Consider the following 18132-nt stretch of genomic DNA (forward strand, 5'->3'; position numbering starts at 1 on the left):
GCAACCTCAAACTCTCGGGCTTAAGCAATTCTCTTGACTCAGCCTCCCAAATAGCTGGGACTACAGGTACCCGCACCATGCCCAGCTGTTTTTACAGAGGTCTCACTCAGGCTCCGGCTGGTCTCAAACTCATACGCTCAGGCAACCCACCTGCCTTGGCCTCCCAGAGTGCTAGGATCACAGGCGCTGCCCCCGCGCCCAGTCTTAATGTCAGTTCTTATTATACTTCTTACAACCTGGGTTAGGGCCCAATATCTCCAGGGATCACTGATGTTAAGATATTCCCTATAATTTAGATCATGGAGAAAGGTCTTGGAAGGGAGTTCATCAAAAGTTCTCTGGCCTTTCTGAATTTAGCTATTGTCCATCCTTCCTATGTCCTGAAGACCTTTGCTCAATACACAGCCCCACATACTAGAACTCAGGGGGCAAATAAGGGATATGATTCCTGTTCCGTGCTGCTGTTTCATCTTGGAGAAGGACTCACTCTCCAGAGCTCTGGTGCTGGCCAGCTGTTTGCCTCCCCTATCATATACATGCTTTTCCCAGGCAATGCCTAACCCCGCAAGCTTCAACACTTTATATTTGTTACTTAAAACAAAGAATTAACCAGTGAGTGGCAGGTGGGAATGAAAGAGTGATGAGTATGAGATTTTATGAATCATTCTCATAGAAGGTCTCTCCCCTTTCCATGATCAAATCTCACCCTACCCACTGATCCAAACTACAAGCCAAATGCATGAGCTGGAAGAGTAGGGAGAGACTGCAGTTCCCCTCTCCCAACCTGGGAAACAGCAAAACCTCCCTGTGCAGTTCTAAGGGTCAAAGACACTCTGCTTCAAGGGTTCTATCTAATTAGCTTTGAAAGCAGCTGCTGGGAACTGGTTTGAGTTTATAGAAGTTGGGATATTCAGGAGAGGTACAAGAAAATGGAGCACCTACATTTCAGCTCCGTCTTAGAAAACCACCGCGTCAATGTTTAGAAAACACAGCCTGCGATTTCACATAAGCTGGCCAGTGGAGAAGTCAGCAAATCTTTAGTGAGGCACTACCGTCTCCTGAGGTCCAGGCTCAAGAGAAATGAATGAAAGTAGGTATCAGGGCTTGGCTCCCGTAGCACAGTAGTTACGGCGCCAGCCACATACACCCAGGCTGGGTGATTTGAACCCAGCCCAGGCCAGCTAAATAACAATGACAACTGAAAGAACAACAACAACAAAACTAGCTAGGCGTTGTGGCAGGCGCTTAGTCCCAGCTACTTGGGAAGCTGGGGCAAGAGAATTGCTTAAGCCCAAGAGTTGGAGGTTGCTGTGAGCTATGATGCCACGGCACTACCGAGGGCGACACAGTGAGACTCTGTCTCAAAAAGAAAAAAAAAAAAGTTAAGTATCAGGTGAGCCCCTTTATAGAAGAAAGGAGAGCCTGCCTAACTAACCTCACAGTACTGAAACCCTTGTCCAATCGATTTCCATGGCACAATCTTTCTGGACAGGCTTAGAAAACTCACTGGAGGCCAGGTGCAGTGGCTCCCGCCTATAATCCTAGCACTCTGAGAAGCCTAAGCAGGTGGGCAGATTGCTTGAGCTCAGGAGTTCAAGACCAGCCTGAGCAAGAATCAAACCCCATCTCTACTAAAAATAGAAAAACTAGCTGGGTGCCTACTACTCGGGAGGCTAAGGCAAGAGGATCACTTGATCCCTGGAGTTTGAGGTTGCTGTGAGCTGTGATACCAGGGCACTCTACCCAAGGTGACAGAGTGAGACTCTGTTCTCAAAAAAACAAAAACAAAACAAACAACAACAACAACAAAAAAAAACCCCAAACCAAAAATCAAAAACCAACCAAACAAAAACAGTCACTGGGACCAGTTTTGCTGATGTGTTGGCTTTTGTCCTCAAGAAGCTGAGCTTCGGATATTGAACTCGAGTTGGAAGAGGCGAGTCCGGTCTCAAAATGGAGGGCCATGATCCAAAGGAACCAGAGCAGTTGAGAAAACTGTTTATTGGTGGTCTGAGCTTTGAAACTACAGACGATAGTTTAAGAGAACATTTTGAGAAATGGGGCACACTCACAGATTGTGTGGTAATGAGAGATCCCCAAACAAAACGTCCCAGGGGCCTTGGTTTTGTGACTTACTCTTGTGTGGAAGAGGTGGATGCAGCAATGCGTGCTCAACCACACAAGGTTGATGGGCGTGTTGTGGAACCAAAGAGAGCTGTTTCTAGAGAGGATTCTGTAAAGCCTGGGGCCCATCTCACAGTGAAGAAAATTTTTGTTGGTGGTATTAAAGAAGATACAGAAGAATATAATTTGAGAGACTACTTTGAAAAGTATGGCAAGATTGAAACCATAGAAGTTATGGAAGACAGGCAGAGTGGAAAAAAGAGAGGATTTGCTTTTGTAACTTTTGATGATCATGATACTGTTGATAAAATTGTTGTTCAGAAATACCACACTATTAATGGGCGTAATTGTGAAGTGAAAAAGGCCCTTTCTAAACAAGAGATGCAGTCTGCTGGATGGCAAAGAGGTCGTGGAGGTGGATCTGGCAACTTTATGGGTCGGGGAGGAAACTTTGGAGGTGGTGGAGGTAATTTTGGCCGTGGTGGAAACTTTGGTGGAAGAGGAGGATATGGTGGTGGAGGTGGTGGCAGCAGAGGTAGTTATGGAGGAGGTGATGGTGGATACAATGGATTTGGAGGTGACGGTGGGAACTATGGTGGTGGTCCTGGTTACAGTAGTAGAGGGGGCTATGGTGGTGGTGGACCAGGATATGGAAACCAAGGTGGCGGATATGGTGGTGGAGGATATGATGGTTACAATGAAGGAGGAAATTTTGGAGGTGGTAACTATGGTGGTGGTGGGAACTATAATGATTTTGGAAATTATAGTGGACAACAGCAATCAAATTATGGACCCATGAAAGGGGGCAGTTTTGGTGGAAGAAGCTCGGGCAGTCCATATGGTGGTGGTTATGGATCTGGTGGTGGAAGTGGTGGATATGGTAGCAGAAGGTTCTAAAAACACCATAAAAGGGCTATAGTTCCTAGCAGGAGAGAGAGCGAGGAGTTGTCAGGAAAGCTGCAGGTTACTTTGAGACAGTCGTCCCAAATGCATTAGAGGAACTGTAAAAATCTGCCACAGAAGGAACGATGATCCATAGTCAGAAAAGTTACTGCAGCTTAAACAGGAAACCCTTCTTGTTCAGGACTGTCATAGCCATGGTTTGCAAAAAGTGCAGCTATTGATTAATGCAATGTAGTGTCAATTAGATGTACATTCCTGAGGTCTTTTATCTGTTGTAGCTTTGTCTTTCTTTTTCTTTTCATTACATCAGGTATATTGCCCTGTAAATTGTGGTAGTGGTACCAGGAATAAAAAATTAAGGAATTTTTAACTTTTCAAAAAAAAAAAAAAAAAGAAGCTGAGCTTCGGTTATGTTTGAGAACTCGAAAAACTATGATTATCACCATCAAATAGTCCATTTTCTGCAGTCTCACTTGTCCGTGTGCTAGGATGTATGTGTTGGCATCTAGAGCTGGGATCGGTGATATATTTGTATGCAGAGATGTGCCTCCAGCCCCCCAAAAGGGCTCCCTGGTCAAAACAGGTTTGAGAATAGCAGAGATTAATCCTCTGATGAGCACGTTCATGGCTAGGAGAAGGAACTATTTCACTTTGTTTAACCCAATATTTCCCTGAGTTATTTGACCACAGAACTTTTATTTTCATATCAAACCAATTTTTATTTATTTATTTTTGGAGACAGAGTCTCACTATGTCACCCTTGGTAGAGTGCTGTGGCGTCACAGCTCACAGCAACCTCAAACTATTGGGTTTAAGTGATTCTCTTGCCTCAGCCTTCCAAGTAGCTGGGACTCCAGTGCCCACCACAACGCCTGGCTATTTTTTTGGTTGTAATTGTCATTGTTGGTTTTTTTTTTTTTTTTTTGTAGAGACAGAGTCTCACTTTATCACCCTCGATAGAGTGCCATGGCATCACACAGCTCACAGCAACCTCCAACTCCTGGGCTTAAGCGATTCTCTTGCCTCAGCCTCCCGAGTAGCTGGGACTACAGGCGCCCGCCACAGCGCCCAGCTATTTTTTGGTTTGCAGTTCAGCCGGGGCCGGGTTTGAACCCGCCACCCTCAGTATATGGGGCCGGCTCCCTACCGACTGAGCCACAGGTGCCGCCCAATTGTCATTGTTGTTTGGCAGGCCTGGGCTGGGTTCAAATCCGCCAGCTTCCGTGTAGATGGCTGGCGCCCTAGCCACTGAACTATAGGCACCAAGCCTTCATAACAAACTTATTAACAACCAACAGAACTCCTGTTTTGGGGGAAGATTACTAACGAAGCAACAGTCCTAATCATAGCGGAGTTTTTAGCCCCAGATGAATGCTGTTCTATGGTGTTTGGGTGAACTCAGCCAGGCAGGGTCTGTGCTCTGGGATAAGAAGTCCATGTCCTAGTCACAGCTCTGTCACCAATGGCCTGGACGTGGGAACATGTCACCTCATCTCAAATCTAACAATCTAAATGGTAAAGTGAGAGAGGGAATGTCTACTTGTCGCCTTGGCTTACGCTCTGTCTCAATGAATCCTGAGAACTACACTGCAGGCCCAGCTGCTGCCCTTCTGCAAGGGGGTGGGAGCACCCCACTCGGCAGTTTGCAAACTAGTCCGTTGGGATACTTCTGTTTGGGGGCCGAGTCCAAGCTCATCCCAGGCCACGATCCTGAATGAATGGACAAGTGTCCCTTCTGTTTCCTCCCCCCAGCCCCAGGTTCTCTGTTCTTCTTTCCTTATGTCTGCAGCTCGCTGGTGAAGGTCTCTTCAGCCTCTGCCAGGAGCGGTCGCTGACCAGCACCCAGACCCCAGAGATGCAGACAGTGTGTAGTAATAGCAAAGTACCTGGGAGGCAGGAAGGTCTCCGATCAGGGAGAGCCTGCGGGGTGGGAATGGGCTGGGGAGGTGCAAGCAGCCGGCCCAGAGTACAACCCTTCCAGAACATTGGCCGGAGACCCTGGGCCTCCTAGTTTCCAGGCCAGGCGTAATCCTAGGACTCTGGAAGACTCAGGTGGCAGGATCGCTTGAGCTCAGGAGTTTGAGACCAACCCGAGCAAGAGCAAGACCTCCCATCTCTGCAAAAAATAGAAAAATTAGCTGGGGTAGGGCTGGGCACGGTGGCTTATACCTCTAATCCTAGCACTTGGGAGGCTAAGGCAGGTGGATTGCCTGAGGTCATGGATTCGAGACCAGCTTGAGCCAGAGCAAGACCTCATCTCTATAAATAGCTGGGTGTTGTGGCTGGTGTCTGTAATCCCAGCTACCTGGGAGGCTGACGCAAGAGAATCACTTGAGCCCATGAGTTCGAGTTTGCTGGGCACTACGACGCCACGGCACTCTACCAAGGGTGACAAAAAAAAGAAAAAAGAAGAAAGAAAAATCAGCCAGGGCTTTGTGGGGGGCACTTGTAGTTCTAGCTACTTGGGAGGCTGAGGCCAGAAGATGACTCAAACCCAGCAGTCTGAGGTTGCTGTGAGCTGTGACATCTATGATGTCACACCTAGGTGACTCCAGCCTACATGACAGAATGAGACCCTGTTTCACACTAAATAAATAAATGAATAAATAAGTTTCCAGGAGCCATAGGAATCAGAAGTGAAATGTCTGAGCTAAAATTGGTGCCTCTCAGTGAAAAGCCATCCTGGGCATCTTGAAACTGTCCTATTTAAAGGGCTGCCTCTCCAGCCCCCCAGGGCTGGCCTTGCCAGTGCTGTTCCCCGGAGGCGGTGCCTGTACCTCACCTGGAGCTCCTGGTCCTGTGACTTTACTGCTGCCAGGTTCACAGGGTCTTTGAGGTCTGTGAGTATGTCACAGTCAGGTCGATGAATCTGAACAACACTTCCTCTGGCCCTTCCCCCCATTTAAGATCTAGTGCCTTTCCCCCCTTTTTGATGAGGTAATCAGTGTGCTGTCCTTATGACAGATGTTTGGGGAGGGGTCACAGTCACCCTGCAGCCTCCTCACGGACCTCACAACTCCTTGTTGAACCCCTGGTATGCAGCAGGCCCTGTGCTAGATTCTGAGGATATAACAACACCTGGGTACCCCTGCCCCCAGGAGAGTATATTGTGTGTACGTGCGTGAGCACGCACAGATGTACGACACTTGCCAAGTACGATGTAATTTATATAAACACACAAAGAGTTGGGTGCGGTGGCTCATACCTGTAATCCTAGCAGTCTGGGACACAAGGCAGGTGGATTGCCTGAGCTCAGGAGTTCTCAACCAGTCTGAGTAAGAGCAAGACCCCCGTTTCTACTAAAAATAGAAAAACTCGCTGGGCGCCTACTACTTGGGAGGCTAAAGCAAGAGGATCACTTAAGCCCAAGAGTTTGAGCTTGTTGTGAGCTTTGATGACTCCACTGCACTCTCCCCAGGGTGACAGAGAAAGACTCTGGTTTTGAAAAAAATAAAAATAAAAATAAATAAATAAAACCATGCTTGTGGAATATCTTTAAACACTTGGAAAGTTCCCCCACACTACACCAGCAGTCCAGTCCAGTGGTGAAGCGAGTGATTTAGGATTGGAGTTGTGGTTTCCAATTCCATGTCCACTACTCTTAGCTTTGCAACTTCTAGGAACATTTGTTTGCCTCTATGAGCTTCAGTTATCTAACCTGCAAAATGGGAATGACAACATCTCTGCTTCTCAGGATTGTTTTTTGAATTATGTAAGACAAAAGTACGTAAAGCACTGACTATAATGTCTGGCAGACTGCCAGTACTTAATAATCACAGTTCGCAGTTGACAGTTGAGTCTTTGCTATGTACTGAGGACAGCTTCAGGGACCTTCACGTATTAATTCATTTCAACTTTACAACAACAATTTAAGGTGGGAACCATGTTGACAAGTCAGTGGGTACAGAGGTTCTGGAATCTGACCAAGGTTATAAAAGTTACAAAGTAGAATGGTGTAGTTATTTAAAATGTTGTTACTTATGTTTTCATTATTAATAATATTTCCTGGCATCCATCCTGGTAGGGTCTAGTTTTTTCTGAGCCCTCTGGATTACACAACAAGAAGCAGCTCGTGCTCCAGTAGCATTTGCAAAAGAGGACTGGATTTTCTTGATTTGGGCTTTGGCAGAATTTTATAGGTGTGGTTTCATCTATTCATCACCAGATGGCAGTATATAGCGGTAATTGCACACGATTTTCAGAAAGGCTCAGAATCTGGAGACATAACAGCACAGATAGTGTGGGAGCTTTGTTTTGCTTTGTGGCAAAGTTAAGGAGTAGGTGACATGGTCAGTATTTCAGATGGCTACTACCACCTTTAAGCCTGGTGGCCGTGGCACCACCATCTGGCAGGGCTTCCTCTAGCGCTGGCCGGGTATGGGTGGAATATGGTGGGGCCAAAAGGCTCCTGCAATTCCACAGAGGCCTCTGTTCATATTTTGACTGCACAACAGAAGCCTGAATGGGAGGTGCTGGGTTTCTCTTCTGCCACCTGTTAGTTTGGGCAATAATTGTGCAGAAAGGCCTGGGGAGGAAGGGACATAAGGAGTAGGGAAGGGTCCTTCCCCCAGGCTGGACATGACACTGCTGGCCTGTCCATGAGGCCCTCCTCTTCCGTGGCAGACCTTGAGCTTCCCCCCAACCCTCTGGGCTGCCTATGGTATGAACCCATCTTCTGGATGGGAGCACCAGGCCGTGGACTGAGAGGTAAAGATAAGCCACAAAATCGACATGGCCCAAGGAGAAGGTTTGGGGGAAGAGGTCCATTATTTGTATTTAAAATAACCTCAGAACATTGTAGGTGAAAAGGCACAACCTATGTGAGTGTTAGATTGAAACAGTAACTTGTGGTCAGCTTATCCTGGACCCTCATCAGCCTCCCAGGTCCCCCCGTATCCCTCTGGTGGCTGCTATAGGGAAAAATAAAGTTTGAGAAGCTATGCCTCCGTTCTCTGGACCGTAAGCTCCCAGGAGTGGTTTCTGTCTGGTTCATTATGGAATAAAGACCAGTGTTTTGAGCGTGGACAAGGTGGGGTGTTGGTAGATGCAGAGAGGAACAGAGGTCAGAACCCACGTGGGTCTGAGTGGGACCTGACAAGCTGAGGCTGCTGGGGGGATCACAGTCTGAGAAGCACAGCCTTACTGCTCTGAGGAAACAAAGGCAGTTTAGGCCTCCCTGCTGTGTTGTGCTGCTGGCCCATTCAACGGAGGGTCAGCATCCTAAGAACCCTGTGGCTCAGTGTGTCCCTGGCACATCAGTGGGGCTGCTACCTTTGGTGCTGGTTCCTTTGGGTGACAAATGACATGGCCCAAACCAAGCTGGCCAACACAATCTTTTGGTTAGAACAATGTTTTGGTCATAAACCAGTACCTGTAGTCACTGTTCCTAATCCCATCCCCAACTAGTTCAGTTTTAACAATTCTCTTAAATATCTAAATATTTTGTCAGAGGCCAGAGGAATTTTAACAATTCTCTTAAATATCTAAATATTTTGTCTAAATATTTTGTCAGTGGCTCACACCTGTAATCTTAGCACTCTGGGAGGCCAAGGTGGGTGGACTGCTTGAGCTCCACCCAAGTCCCAGCTACTCAGGAGGCTGAAGCCAAAGGATTGCTCAAGCCCAAGAGTTTGAGGTTGCTCTCAGCTATGATGACATCATGGACTCTACCCAGGGCGACATGGTGAGTCTCTGTCACAAAAGTAAATAAATAAACAAATAAATGAAATTTTTGTCCATGCTTCAGAATTTGCTTTGGAACATTTTCTGATTCATGTTCAGCCTATTATCCTTCTCCATGGGGCCTGTTGTAGAGAACAGTTGGAATGAACCAAGCTCTGATAATATGGGATTCACTAGAACCACCTGAGTGTTTAATAATTGGGGAGTAGTTAGGACAAACCTCAGGCACTGGGCCGGCCACACTTGTTTGCTCTCAGTCCATTTCCTGCCTCCCCGAGGTCAGCTCGGTTTCTCTGACCAGTGCCCTGCAGAGGCTCCCCTTGTCTGCTGGATCTGGGGGTTGGGGGGAGGGCAGGCAATGGAAGGCACTGGTGGAAGCTGGGAGAAGCCAGGCTATTGCCCCTTCTTCTCTTTCTTACAGTGGACAGTATCCTGTCCACCCTGGCAGGATGAACTAGATAACTGCATGTCCTCCAGAGCTCTAACTCCCCTCCAGGGGCCCGGCTTGGCAGCCCTTCACTGTGGTTCTAGCCACTACCCAGCATCTGGTTCAGTCTGTCACTGCAGGCGGAAACGTTGTCCTGTCCTGACAATCTCTGTGCTGCCCGACCATGTCATATGGTTCTCAGCTCTTCTGATACCTGAGAACCAAATGACCATATCAAATTCCCTCTGAGAGGAGGGGGTCTTCGGTCCTTGCTGGATCTCCCCTACTATAGATAATATCCTGGCCAGAGGTTTTCTGTGTAAGTGACTAACATACAGTAACAGTCTTGGATTCTGCGAAGATTGTTATCTTGTAATGTGCCTGCTGCTCTTGCTGGGGAAGGACTTTAGCCCCCTAGTCATCAACTTCTCTTCCCTTTCCCACCTCAGACCAGGCTGTTTGCCTGCAGTGTCACTATAGGACAAGTCTCCTAGTGTCCCTTCCAAGCACCTAAACTCATCCTATATGTCAATATTCTTTTTTTTTTTTTTTTTGAGACAGAGTCTCACCTGGTCACCCTCGGTAGAGGGCTATAGCGTCACAGCTCACAGCAACCTCCAACTCTTGGGCTTAAGCGATTCTCTTGCCTCAGCCTCCCAAGTAGCTGGAACTACAGGCACCTGCCATAATGCCCGACTATTTTTTGTTGCAGTTGTCACTGTTGTTTAGCTGGGCCGGGCCGGGTTCAAACCCGCCAGCCTCGTTGTATGTGGCTGGTGCTGTAACAATTGTGCTACAGGTGCTGATATATGTCAGTATTCTAAAACTGCCACCGGAGCGAGGAAAAGGGGCCTACGGACCTTTGTAATGTTTTTAGTAATTGCATGAAAATACCAAACATCATCACTGGGTATGAGTGATGGTTATAAAATCAGTTTAGATCTTCTTCATGGCTGCTAAAACACAGAAGGTACTTCCTGGTGTTGATGTAGGCATCAGGTCCTATTAATCCATTATCAATATAGTTTTGGGAAGTTGATTTTTAGTATACCCCTAAATGCTTCAGTGAAGCTCCAATTCAACAGGTGAAGAAAAATATTTAAAACTCTTAGAGCTGGCAATCCAGGTATCCCCAAGGGCTTGTCAATGTGCCTTGGAAGTATATGGTGGGAGTCATGCAAATTAACCTGGATGGCTTTTAGTTTCTCAGAGTATGGACAAGTGTACTCTGTAGAGTTCTCAGATAATAGAAACATAGTTTACGTGAGAAGAAGATTTTAAAATTTAAAATGAAGACCGTCTTTTTCATTCAATAGAGAAGTTCTGTGTCTTTTTCCTGTGGGATGCAGTGAACTCTGTTCTCTCACACTCTTGACCCATTGCAATAACACCATCTGACAAAACTCATCTCCACCCAGCTGGTGACGCAGATTTGCCTGACTTCCGTTCATGTTACAAAGGCAGCTCAGCATCCACGGTCATTATTAAGGTTATCGGCTTGAAAACCTTGGAGCACCCTTGGCATTACTGCATGAGCACTTCCCTTTTTTATGTTTACATTACCAGAAGGACTGGTCAAATTTATGGATAGCAGGTTGGGGTATATTAAGAAATATGTTTGGTTTTTGTCACTGGTTCCTGGCAGGGAGCACCTAAAACCCCCTTGGTAGAGAGCCATGGCTTCCTAGCTCCCTTGGAATTTCCCCAGTGGTAAGAGTAACTTTTGTTATTCATAATCAGTCCCTTTCTTCATGCCTGAGTCTGCACTAATAATGTCACTTAGGGTGGGGACAGTCAAGAAAAAGACCAAGTGATTAGAGTTGGAACTTTCAGCCTCATCCATTAACTTCCGGGGACGGATTGGGGCTTCCTGGAGATGAAGCTCTATAAAATCTCTTAGACAATGTGCTTTGATGCATTTCTGGGTTAGTGAGCTGCATCTAAGTACTGGGAGGGTGGTGTACCCCAACTCCACGGGGACAGAAGCCCCTACACTCAGCACCCTTCTGGGCTCCCCCATATACCTCTCCATCTGGGTATCCATCTTTATCCTTTGTAATAAACTGATAAGCATAAGTGAAGGGTTCCCCGGAGTTCTCTGAGCCCCATTCTAGCAAATTATTGAGCCCGAGGAGGGAAGTCCTGGAAACCCTGATGCATAGGTGGTTGGCTGTAAGTACCAAAGGTCTGGACACGTGACTGGTGTTTGAAGGGGGGCGGTTTTGTGAGGTCTGATGCTAACTGCAGGTAGAGAGTGTAAGAACTGAATTATATGGTGGGGCAGCCAGCTGGTGTCCAGAGAGTTGAAGAATCGCTGTTTAGTTTTGAAAAACCCCACCCATTTGCCATCAGAAATAAAGTGTTGTGTGTAAGAACAGAAAGAAGAGACAGTGAGGGTTTTCTCAGAAGGGTTTGGAAGAGGAAGACGAAAGGGTGGCGCCTGTGGCTCAAGGAGTAGGGCGCCGGTCCCATATGCCGTAGGTGGCGGGTTCAAACCCAGCCCCAGCCAAAAACCACAAAAAAAAAAAAAAAAAAAAAAAGAAGAGGAAGGAGAACTTAAAAATTCAATACTGTAATTAAGTGAGTGGACTCTGAAGTCAAAATCTGGAGTGCTAAAACCTGGGTGTTGGCTGGGTGCAGTGGCTCACGCCTGTAATCATAGCATCCTGGGAGGCCAAGGCAGGTGGATTGCCCGAGTTAATGAGTTTGAGACCAGCCTGAGCTACAGCAAGACCCTGTCTCTAAAAATAGCTGGGGTTTGGGAGGGTGCCTGTAGTCTCAGCTGCTAGGGAGGCTGAGGCAAGAGGACTACTTTAGCCTAAGAGTTGGAGGTTGGTGGTGTCTGTGGCTCAAGGAGTGGGGCGCCAGCCCCATATACCAGATGTGGTGGGTTCGAACCCAGCCCTGGCCAAAAACTGCAATAAAATTAAAAAAATAAATAAATAAAGAGTTGGAGGTTGCTGTGAGTTATGACGCCACAGCATTCTACGAAGGGTGACAAAGTGAGACTCTGTCTCAAAAAAAAAAAAGAAAGAAAGAAAAAAAAGCTGGGTGTATTTGAGTAAGCCACTTAACTTCTCTGAATCTCAGTTTTGCCAACCATTAGACAAGGAAAATGGGAACATCTAACTTTTCAGGGGTCTTAGGAGAACCACGTGATTTGAATGTGACAGGCCTGGCAAAAAGTGAGTCTGGCAAATAGTAGGCTCTTAATCAGTGCTGGCTGCTGGCATGTTCATGGCCCTTGTGAGACTATTCTTTAAACATTGGGTGCTAATCACTTTTAGACACTGAAGAGAAATGGGCAGTGTTTTGACCGCATCCTCTCTGGAACCACACAGGAACTGGGACATTTCTCTAATTTTGTGTTATCTGGAAGAGGGCAGAAATCTGGCAGAAACCTGTGGTTTTTGAAAATGTTAAGCTCCAAAATGATGAGGAAATTTTAGAGGAAGGCGTGTGGAGAGAAGTTTATATGTACAGTCTATATGGTACAGTCTTATAAGTCTGTAAATAATGATCGCTTTAAAAGCAAGCACAGCTCAGGGCCACATGCTTCATGTCTGAACTGCGTCTCCCACAGATTCACATGTTGAAGCTCTAACCCAATGTGACTGTATTTGCAGATAGGACTTTTTGGGAGGTAATTAAGGTTCGATGAGATCATAGCGTGTGGTCTTAATCTGATAAGATTGGTGTCCTTATAAGAGAGGAGAGAGAGAGAGAGAAAGATGGAGAGAGAGAGATCTCTTTTGAGTAGCTTTGGGAAGGTTAGAACAGGCTTTTGAGCCTAGGTGAGTAGATGGTGGTACTGGTGGATTCAGAGCACACCAAGGAAAGGCCATGTGAGGACACGGAAAGGAGGAGACACACAGACTCGAGAGAGCAGGTTGCTCTGCTAAGGAGATTGTGTCAGACGTTGGGATGTAGATGGAAATGGTAAGGAGGTTGGGGAGGAGACCCAGAGAAAAACCTGAATCTAGGACCTGGTTGCCATGCCTTGGATATGGTTTGTTTGGTCCTATCAAATCTCATGTGGAAATTCGATCCCAGTGTTGGACATGGGGCCTGATGGGAGGTGTCATAGATAGCTTAAAGCCCTCCCTGGAAGAAGGTTAGTTTCACTCTCTTAGTTTTCCTAAGAGCTAGTTGTTACAAAGAGCCTGGCGCCTCCCCCTTCCTCTTTGCGCTGTGATCTCTGCACACTCTGTTCTCTCCTTTACCTTTTGCCACAAGGCCATTGGCAGAACCCCCTGAAGCCCTCGTTTGATGCAGCTGCTGACACCATGCTTCTTGTACAACCTGCAGAACTGTGAGCCACATAAACTTCCTTTCTTCATAAATTATTCCTTTATAACAACACAAATGGACTAATGCACTCACCCCTAAACTTGAGAGTGTACTAGAGTCACCTAGAGGGTGACATCACACCCAGAGCTGCTGATTTAGTAGATCTGGGCCAGGGCCTGAGAACCTGCATTTCTAACAAGTGCCCAGGCGAGGCTGATGCTGCTGGTCCTGGGACTACATTATGAGAGCCACTGTTCTGTGGGCCTGGCATTTCCTGGAGAAACCCCCAATCACCTGTGGGGATAGACGGATGAGAAAGCTGTCGATGTGAAGCTACGATTGAGTCATGACTCAGCACACATTTTAAAGTTGTATCTCCAAATAGCAAGAGTGAAAGGAAGGATCAGATTCTACTTAAACCTGAACAAGTCAGAAAGAAATGGACTTTGGGGATTGGTCTGCCTGCTAGCTGTATGATTTTAGGTAATAGAAACTCAAGTAAAAGATTGAGAGATAGATACTTTGATAAAAAATGTAAAGAACAGACTTCTCATGCCTCCACCCAGTGCGTAGAAAAATAAAATAACTTACCTGTTGTGGAGATTGTCCATTCGGTTTCTCTAGAAGTTTAACTTCTCTGCCTGTGACAAAAAAAAGTTGAAAGTTGGGGTCTGTGAATGGCCTCCTTTCCACAGCTAGAGTGCGTCATGAGTGTGACAGTAGGAAGTGTTTCTTGAGGGGCTCTGGGCAGAGATGTGGGGATGGACCTTCCAGCCTAGGATGGGTAGCTCAGTAGGTGAGGAGTTTAAATTTTTTTTTGAGAGTCTTAAGCTGTCACCCTGGGTAGAGTGCTGTGGTGTCATAACCTCACAGCAACCTCCAACTCTTAGGCTCAAGTGATCCTCTTGCCTCAGTTTTTCTATTTTTAGTAGAGATGGGTTCTAGCTTTTGTTCAGGTTAGTCTCAAACTCTTGAGTTCAAGCTATCCACCTGCCTGGGCCTCCTAGAGTGCCAGGATTAAAGGCATGAGCCACCATGCTCCGCCAAGGGGTTTTACATTTATAAAATAAGATTGCAGTGAAATTTAAATGGTGCTATGTGTAAGCTGTTTACCACACATTTGATATGTTGGACTTGTTCAATAACCCAAAGCTATTCACTAGGATATGAATGTTTATTCCCCCAGAAATTTATATTTTGAAAGCTTATTCCTAATGTAATAGTATTAAGAAGTACAGCCTTTTGGGATGGAATTAGTGCTCTTTTAAAAAGAGCCCTCAGGGGTGGCGCCTGTGGCTGAAAGGAGTAGGGCGCTGCTGGCCCCATACACCAGAGGTGGTGGGTTCAAACACCCTGGCCAAAAAAAAAAAAAAGAGCCCTCAGAGAACTGTCTTGTCCCTTCTGCTAATGAGGTTACAGTGAAAAAAAAAAAAAAAATGGCTGCGTGGGAAGCAGGTCCTCACTACACACTGAATCTTCTAGTGCCTTGATCTTGGACTCCCCAGTCTCCAGAATCATGAGAAATAATTGTCTGTTGTTTATAAACCAACATGGTATTTTTTTTTTTTATAGTAGCCAGAACAGACTAAGACACTTTAGTTGTTATTACTGTTGATAAACATCACATGACAATGTGCCTCTTCTCCGTTGAGTAAAGTTTTAACAAACAAAACTGATAGGGCCAAATGTAGGTAAATGAGCTAAGAAAATTTCACCCCAAAATATGATTCCTTGGTATAAAAAATATTTTGAATTAAAGGTCATTCATCATTCATGATCAGAAAGCATTGGAAGAGGGCTTTCCCCTATCTACATAAAACCTAAGTAACTACATTGGGAATCAAAAGGGGCTGTTGACCTATGGTCTATGCTAATAGACCCCGCCCCAAGGTCATCTGAGCATAATACCTGTCTCTCAGGTTAATCTACAAATCAGTCCGTTTTCATCCATCTACACCCCCCACCCCAACAGCAACCACTTACTGCACCTATACTTTCCACATTCTCCTCCTTCCCTTCCAAAAAGCATCTATAAAGATTTCTGACCATCACTAAGACTTTGGGTAATCATTTTTGTGGTTCCCCCCAAACACATGGAATTGTTAGTTGATCTTTCAGTGAACCAGATTAAGGGAAAAGGGAAGGTTTTGCCCTGATCCCTGCATAGGGACCTGCCCAAAGAGAAACTCCAGTCTAGGAAAGAATGAGTGCATGAACGTCCTGCACAGGAGGAATGAATGTGCCAATACCTACCCCTCCGAACTTTTATATTCCCATCCACCTTAACCTACATTCTGAACTCAGCTCACTTGCACCCGAGTAGAATAAATGGCATGTTGCCCACACAGAACCTGGACTCCGATTCCTTTTGTTCATGTCTCAGAATAATTCCTCATTTTCGGTCATTAACCTTCCCAAAACAAAACTAAAACTAAAAAAAAAAAAAAAAAAATTCAAGGAATTTGAAAGTACCAATGAATAAATGTATAGACTTTCAATAAAATATGTAATTTAGAAAATATATTTGCTTAAAATAATGATGTATAGCACTTAAGAAATTAAACTAAACATTCAGATTTTCACCAGTATCTCACTGATTATTTGAATAATTTACTATATATAGATACAATCTTTTTGAAAAAGGCTCTGTTCTACTTCAAAGTAAACTATGTATTGAAATAATAAGCTGTGTCTCAAATTCATCATACAATATTAGAATGATCATACCCTTTCAGTAATTCAATTTCATATTCTTGTTGGCCACATCTTTTCTCTTGTTATTATTTAATAACTCCTTAAAATCGAATACATTGCTCAACTATCACATGATTTCATTGTTCTCAATTTTTACCATAGTACTCATAATTCAATTCAAATGTTACTTGGAAAGAAAGACACACAAAAAGCAAAGCCCATATCCTCAGGAAGTGAACTTCTACTTGGAGAGGGCAAGAAGAGCTTCCAAGTAAACACACTATTGACAAAAGGTTTCCCCATTCAGAGCTGGATGAGGACACCCATTTTCCAGGCCTAAACAAACAGATTTTTTTCTATCCAAACTGCACTCTGAATACAAGCAAGACAGGAGAACCACAGTTTTTCCAGCATTTTGTGTAAGCTAAGCCCCTTCTGGAGTGGACCTCCTGCCGTTTTTTCCCAGAGCAGGAGGAACTGCATTCATTTGTTAATACCCTCATTCAGTTTGTAATCAAGTTCTGGCCAAGTATAATCCCCCCAAAGCATAAAGACCCTAGAGGAAAGACCCTAGACAAAGACACAGGGATTTCCCACTTGGATCTCTCCACCCCAGGCTCTGCTGCCTTTCAGAGTGTGAGCCATGAATCCATCGACAGATGAGAAGAACTGTGGCCCATGGAAAACTAATAATGACTTGGTGTGGTGGGAGGGCCTTTCAGGCAGAGGGAACATGACAAAGAGGGGCAGGAAGGGATAGAGTATTGCTTATCCAGCCAGCAAATAAATTCTGAACTCCTGCTCTGTGATAAGCCCTATGCTAGGTACAAGGAAACTGGAGTGAGTGGGACACCACATGGCATGCCCTGCAGAATGACGGCCTTATGTACGGAGGAATAAATATTCTGGATTGCTTAGTGTTTAAAGAGGAGACTTAGGAGGGATAAGCATTTACTTGGAGGACTAGGACTCAAACCAAGGAGTGAGATGAGAAGATAGAAGATGGAAGAATTCACACCCACAGAGGAAAAAACCTCGGTTTAATTCAGGTTGGGGGGATGGGGAACGAAGGAGGGAGAAGAGAAAAAAAGAGGGCTTGGGGGTCTTCCCCTACAATACAGGGGTGTATGGCACACCTTTTGGGTGTGGGACACAACTACAAGAGGGACTGTACTGAACAAACTCAAATATTGTTACCTGGTTGTTTGTACCCTCACATTAACTTGAAATTAAAAAAAACAAGTATTCAGTGTTTATCTAAAATTTAAAAACAGGGGGCTGGGTGAGGTGGCTCACTGGAGCTCAGGAGTTCAAGACCAGCCTGAGCAAGAGTAAGACCTTGTCTCTACTAAAAAAATGAAAACTGAGGCAAGAGGATCACTTGAGCCTGAGAATTTGAGATTGCTGGAGCTATGATTCCAGGGCACTCTAGCTTTGAGCAAAAGTGAGACTCTGTCTCCAAAAGAAAAAAAAAATTAAAGATCCATTATAGGAAGTCCAATATCCAAATAATGGAAGTATTAGAGAGAGGGAGAATGAACCAAAGAAGGGCAGAAATTCATCACAGAGCAGTGCGAGAAAATCTCACATAATTTAAGGACATGAGTTTCTGGGAAAGGGCTCATCCAGTGCCTAACACAATGGATAAAAGTAGAACCAACACCAAGGTACCTCATTGTCATACTTCAGAATGAGGATTTAAAAAAAGGACCCTACAGGCTTTCAGAAAGATAAAAAAACCAATGACATACAAAGAGCTGGGGATCAGAATGATTTAGGACTTCTTATACACACATACACTTCCATAACAAATGATTCTAAGCCTGGCCAAACTACCAATTAAGTGCAAGGGTAGGATAAAGACATTTTGGCATAAGAAAGATCTCTAGGCCGGGTTCAGTGGCTCATGCCTGTAATCCTAGCACTGTAGGAGACTGAGGCGGTGAATTGCTTGAGCTCAGGAGTTCGAGACTAACCTGAGCAAGAGTGAGATCTCTGTCACCACTGAAAAT

General features: G+C 45.3%; 2 protein-coding genes across 9 annotated transcripts in view; one reads left to right on the forward strand and one right to left on the reverse strand.

The window, feature by feature from the left end:
- Positions 1–18132, reverse strand: part of C23H4orf19 (chromosome 23 C4orf19 homolog) — a 106181-nt gene that overhangs the window by 19141 nt on the left and 68908 nt on the right. For 6 of the 8 annotated variants that reach the window (XM_053577643.1, XM_053577639.1, XM_053577641.1 and 3 more), the window contains exon 2: positions 14018–14067. The exons of the other annotated variants lie outside the window; for them this stretch is intronic. The gene's annotated coding sequence lies outside the window, so the exon portion shown is untranslated. The remainder of the gene's footprint in view (positions 1–14017; positions 14068–18132) is intronic. 8 annotated transcript variants of the gene reach the window in all.
- On the forward strand, positions 1923–3398 carry LOC128575874 (heterogeneous nuclear ribonucleoprotein A3-like). Its single transcript, XM_053577638.1, has one exon. The coding sequence runs from the start codon at positions 1954–1956 to the stop codon at positions 3019–3021; it is 1068 nt and encodes a 355-aa protein (XP_053433613.1). The 5' UTR covers positions 1923–1953; the 3' UTR covers positions 3022–3398.

The sequence above is a fragment of the Nycticebus coucang genome, chromosome 23 (genome assembly GCF_027406575.1).
Source record: "Nycticebus coucang isolate mNycCou1 chromosome 23, mNycCou1.pri, whole genome shotgun sequence".
Taxonomy (NCBI): domain Eukaryota; kingdom Metazoa; phylum Chordata; class Mammalia; order Primates; family Lorisidae; genus Nycticebus; species Nycticebus coucang.

What these genes read in the sequence shown, in the direction of transcription:
- LOC128575874 (XM_053577638.1), top strand. Translation starts at nt 1,954, where the DNA reads ATGGAGGGCCATGATCCAAAGGAACCAGAGCAGTTGAGAAAACTGTTT.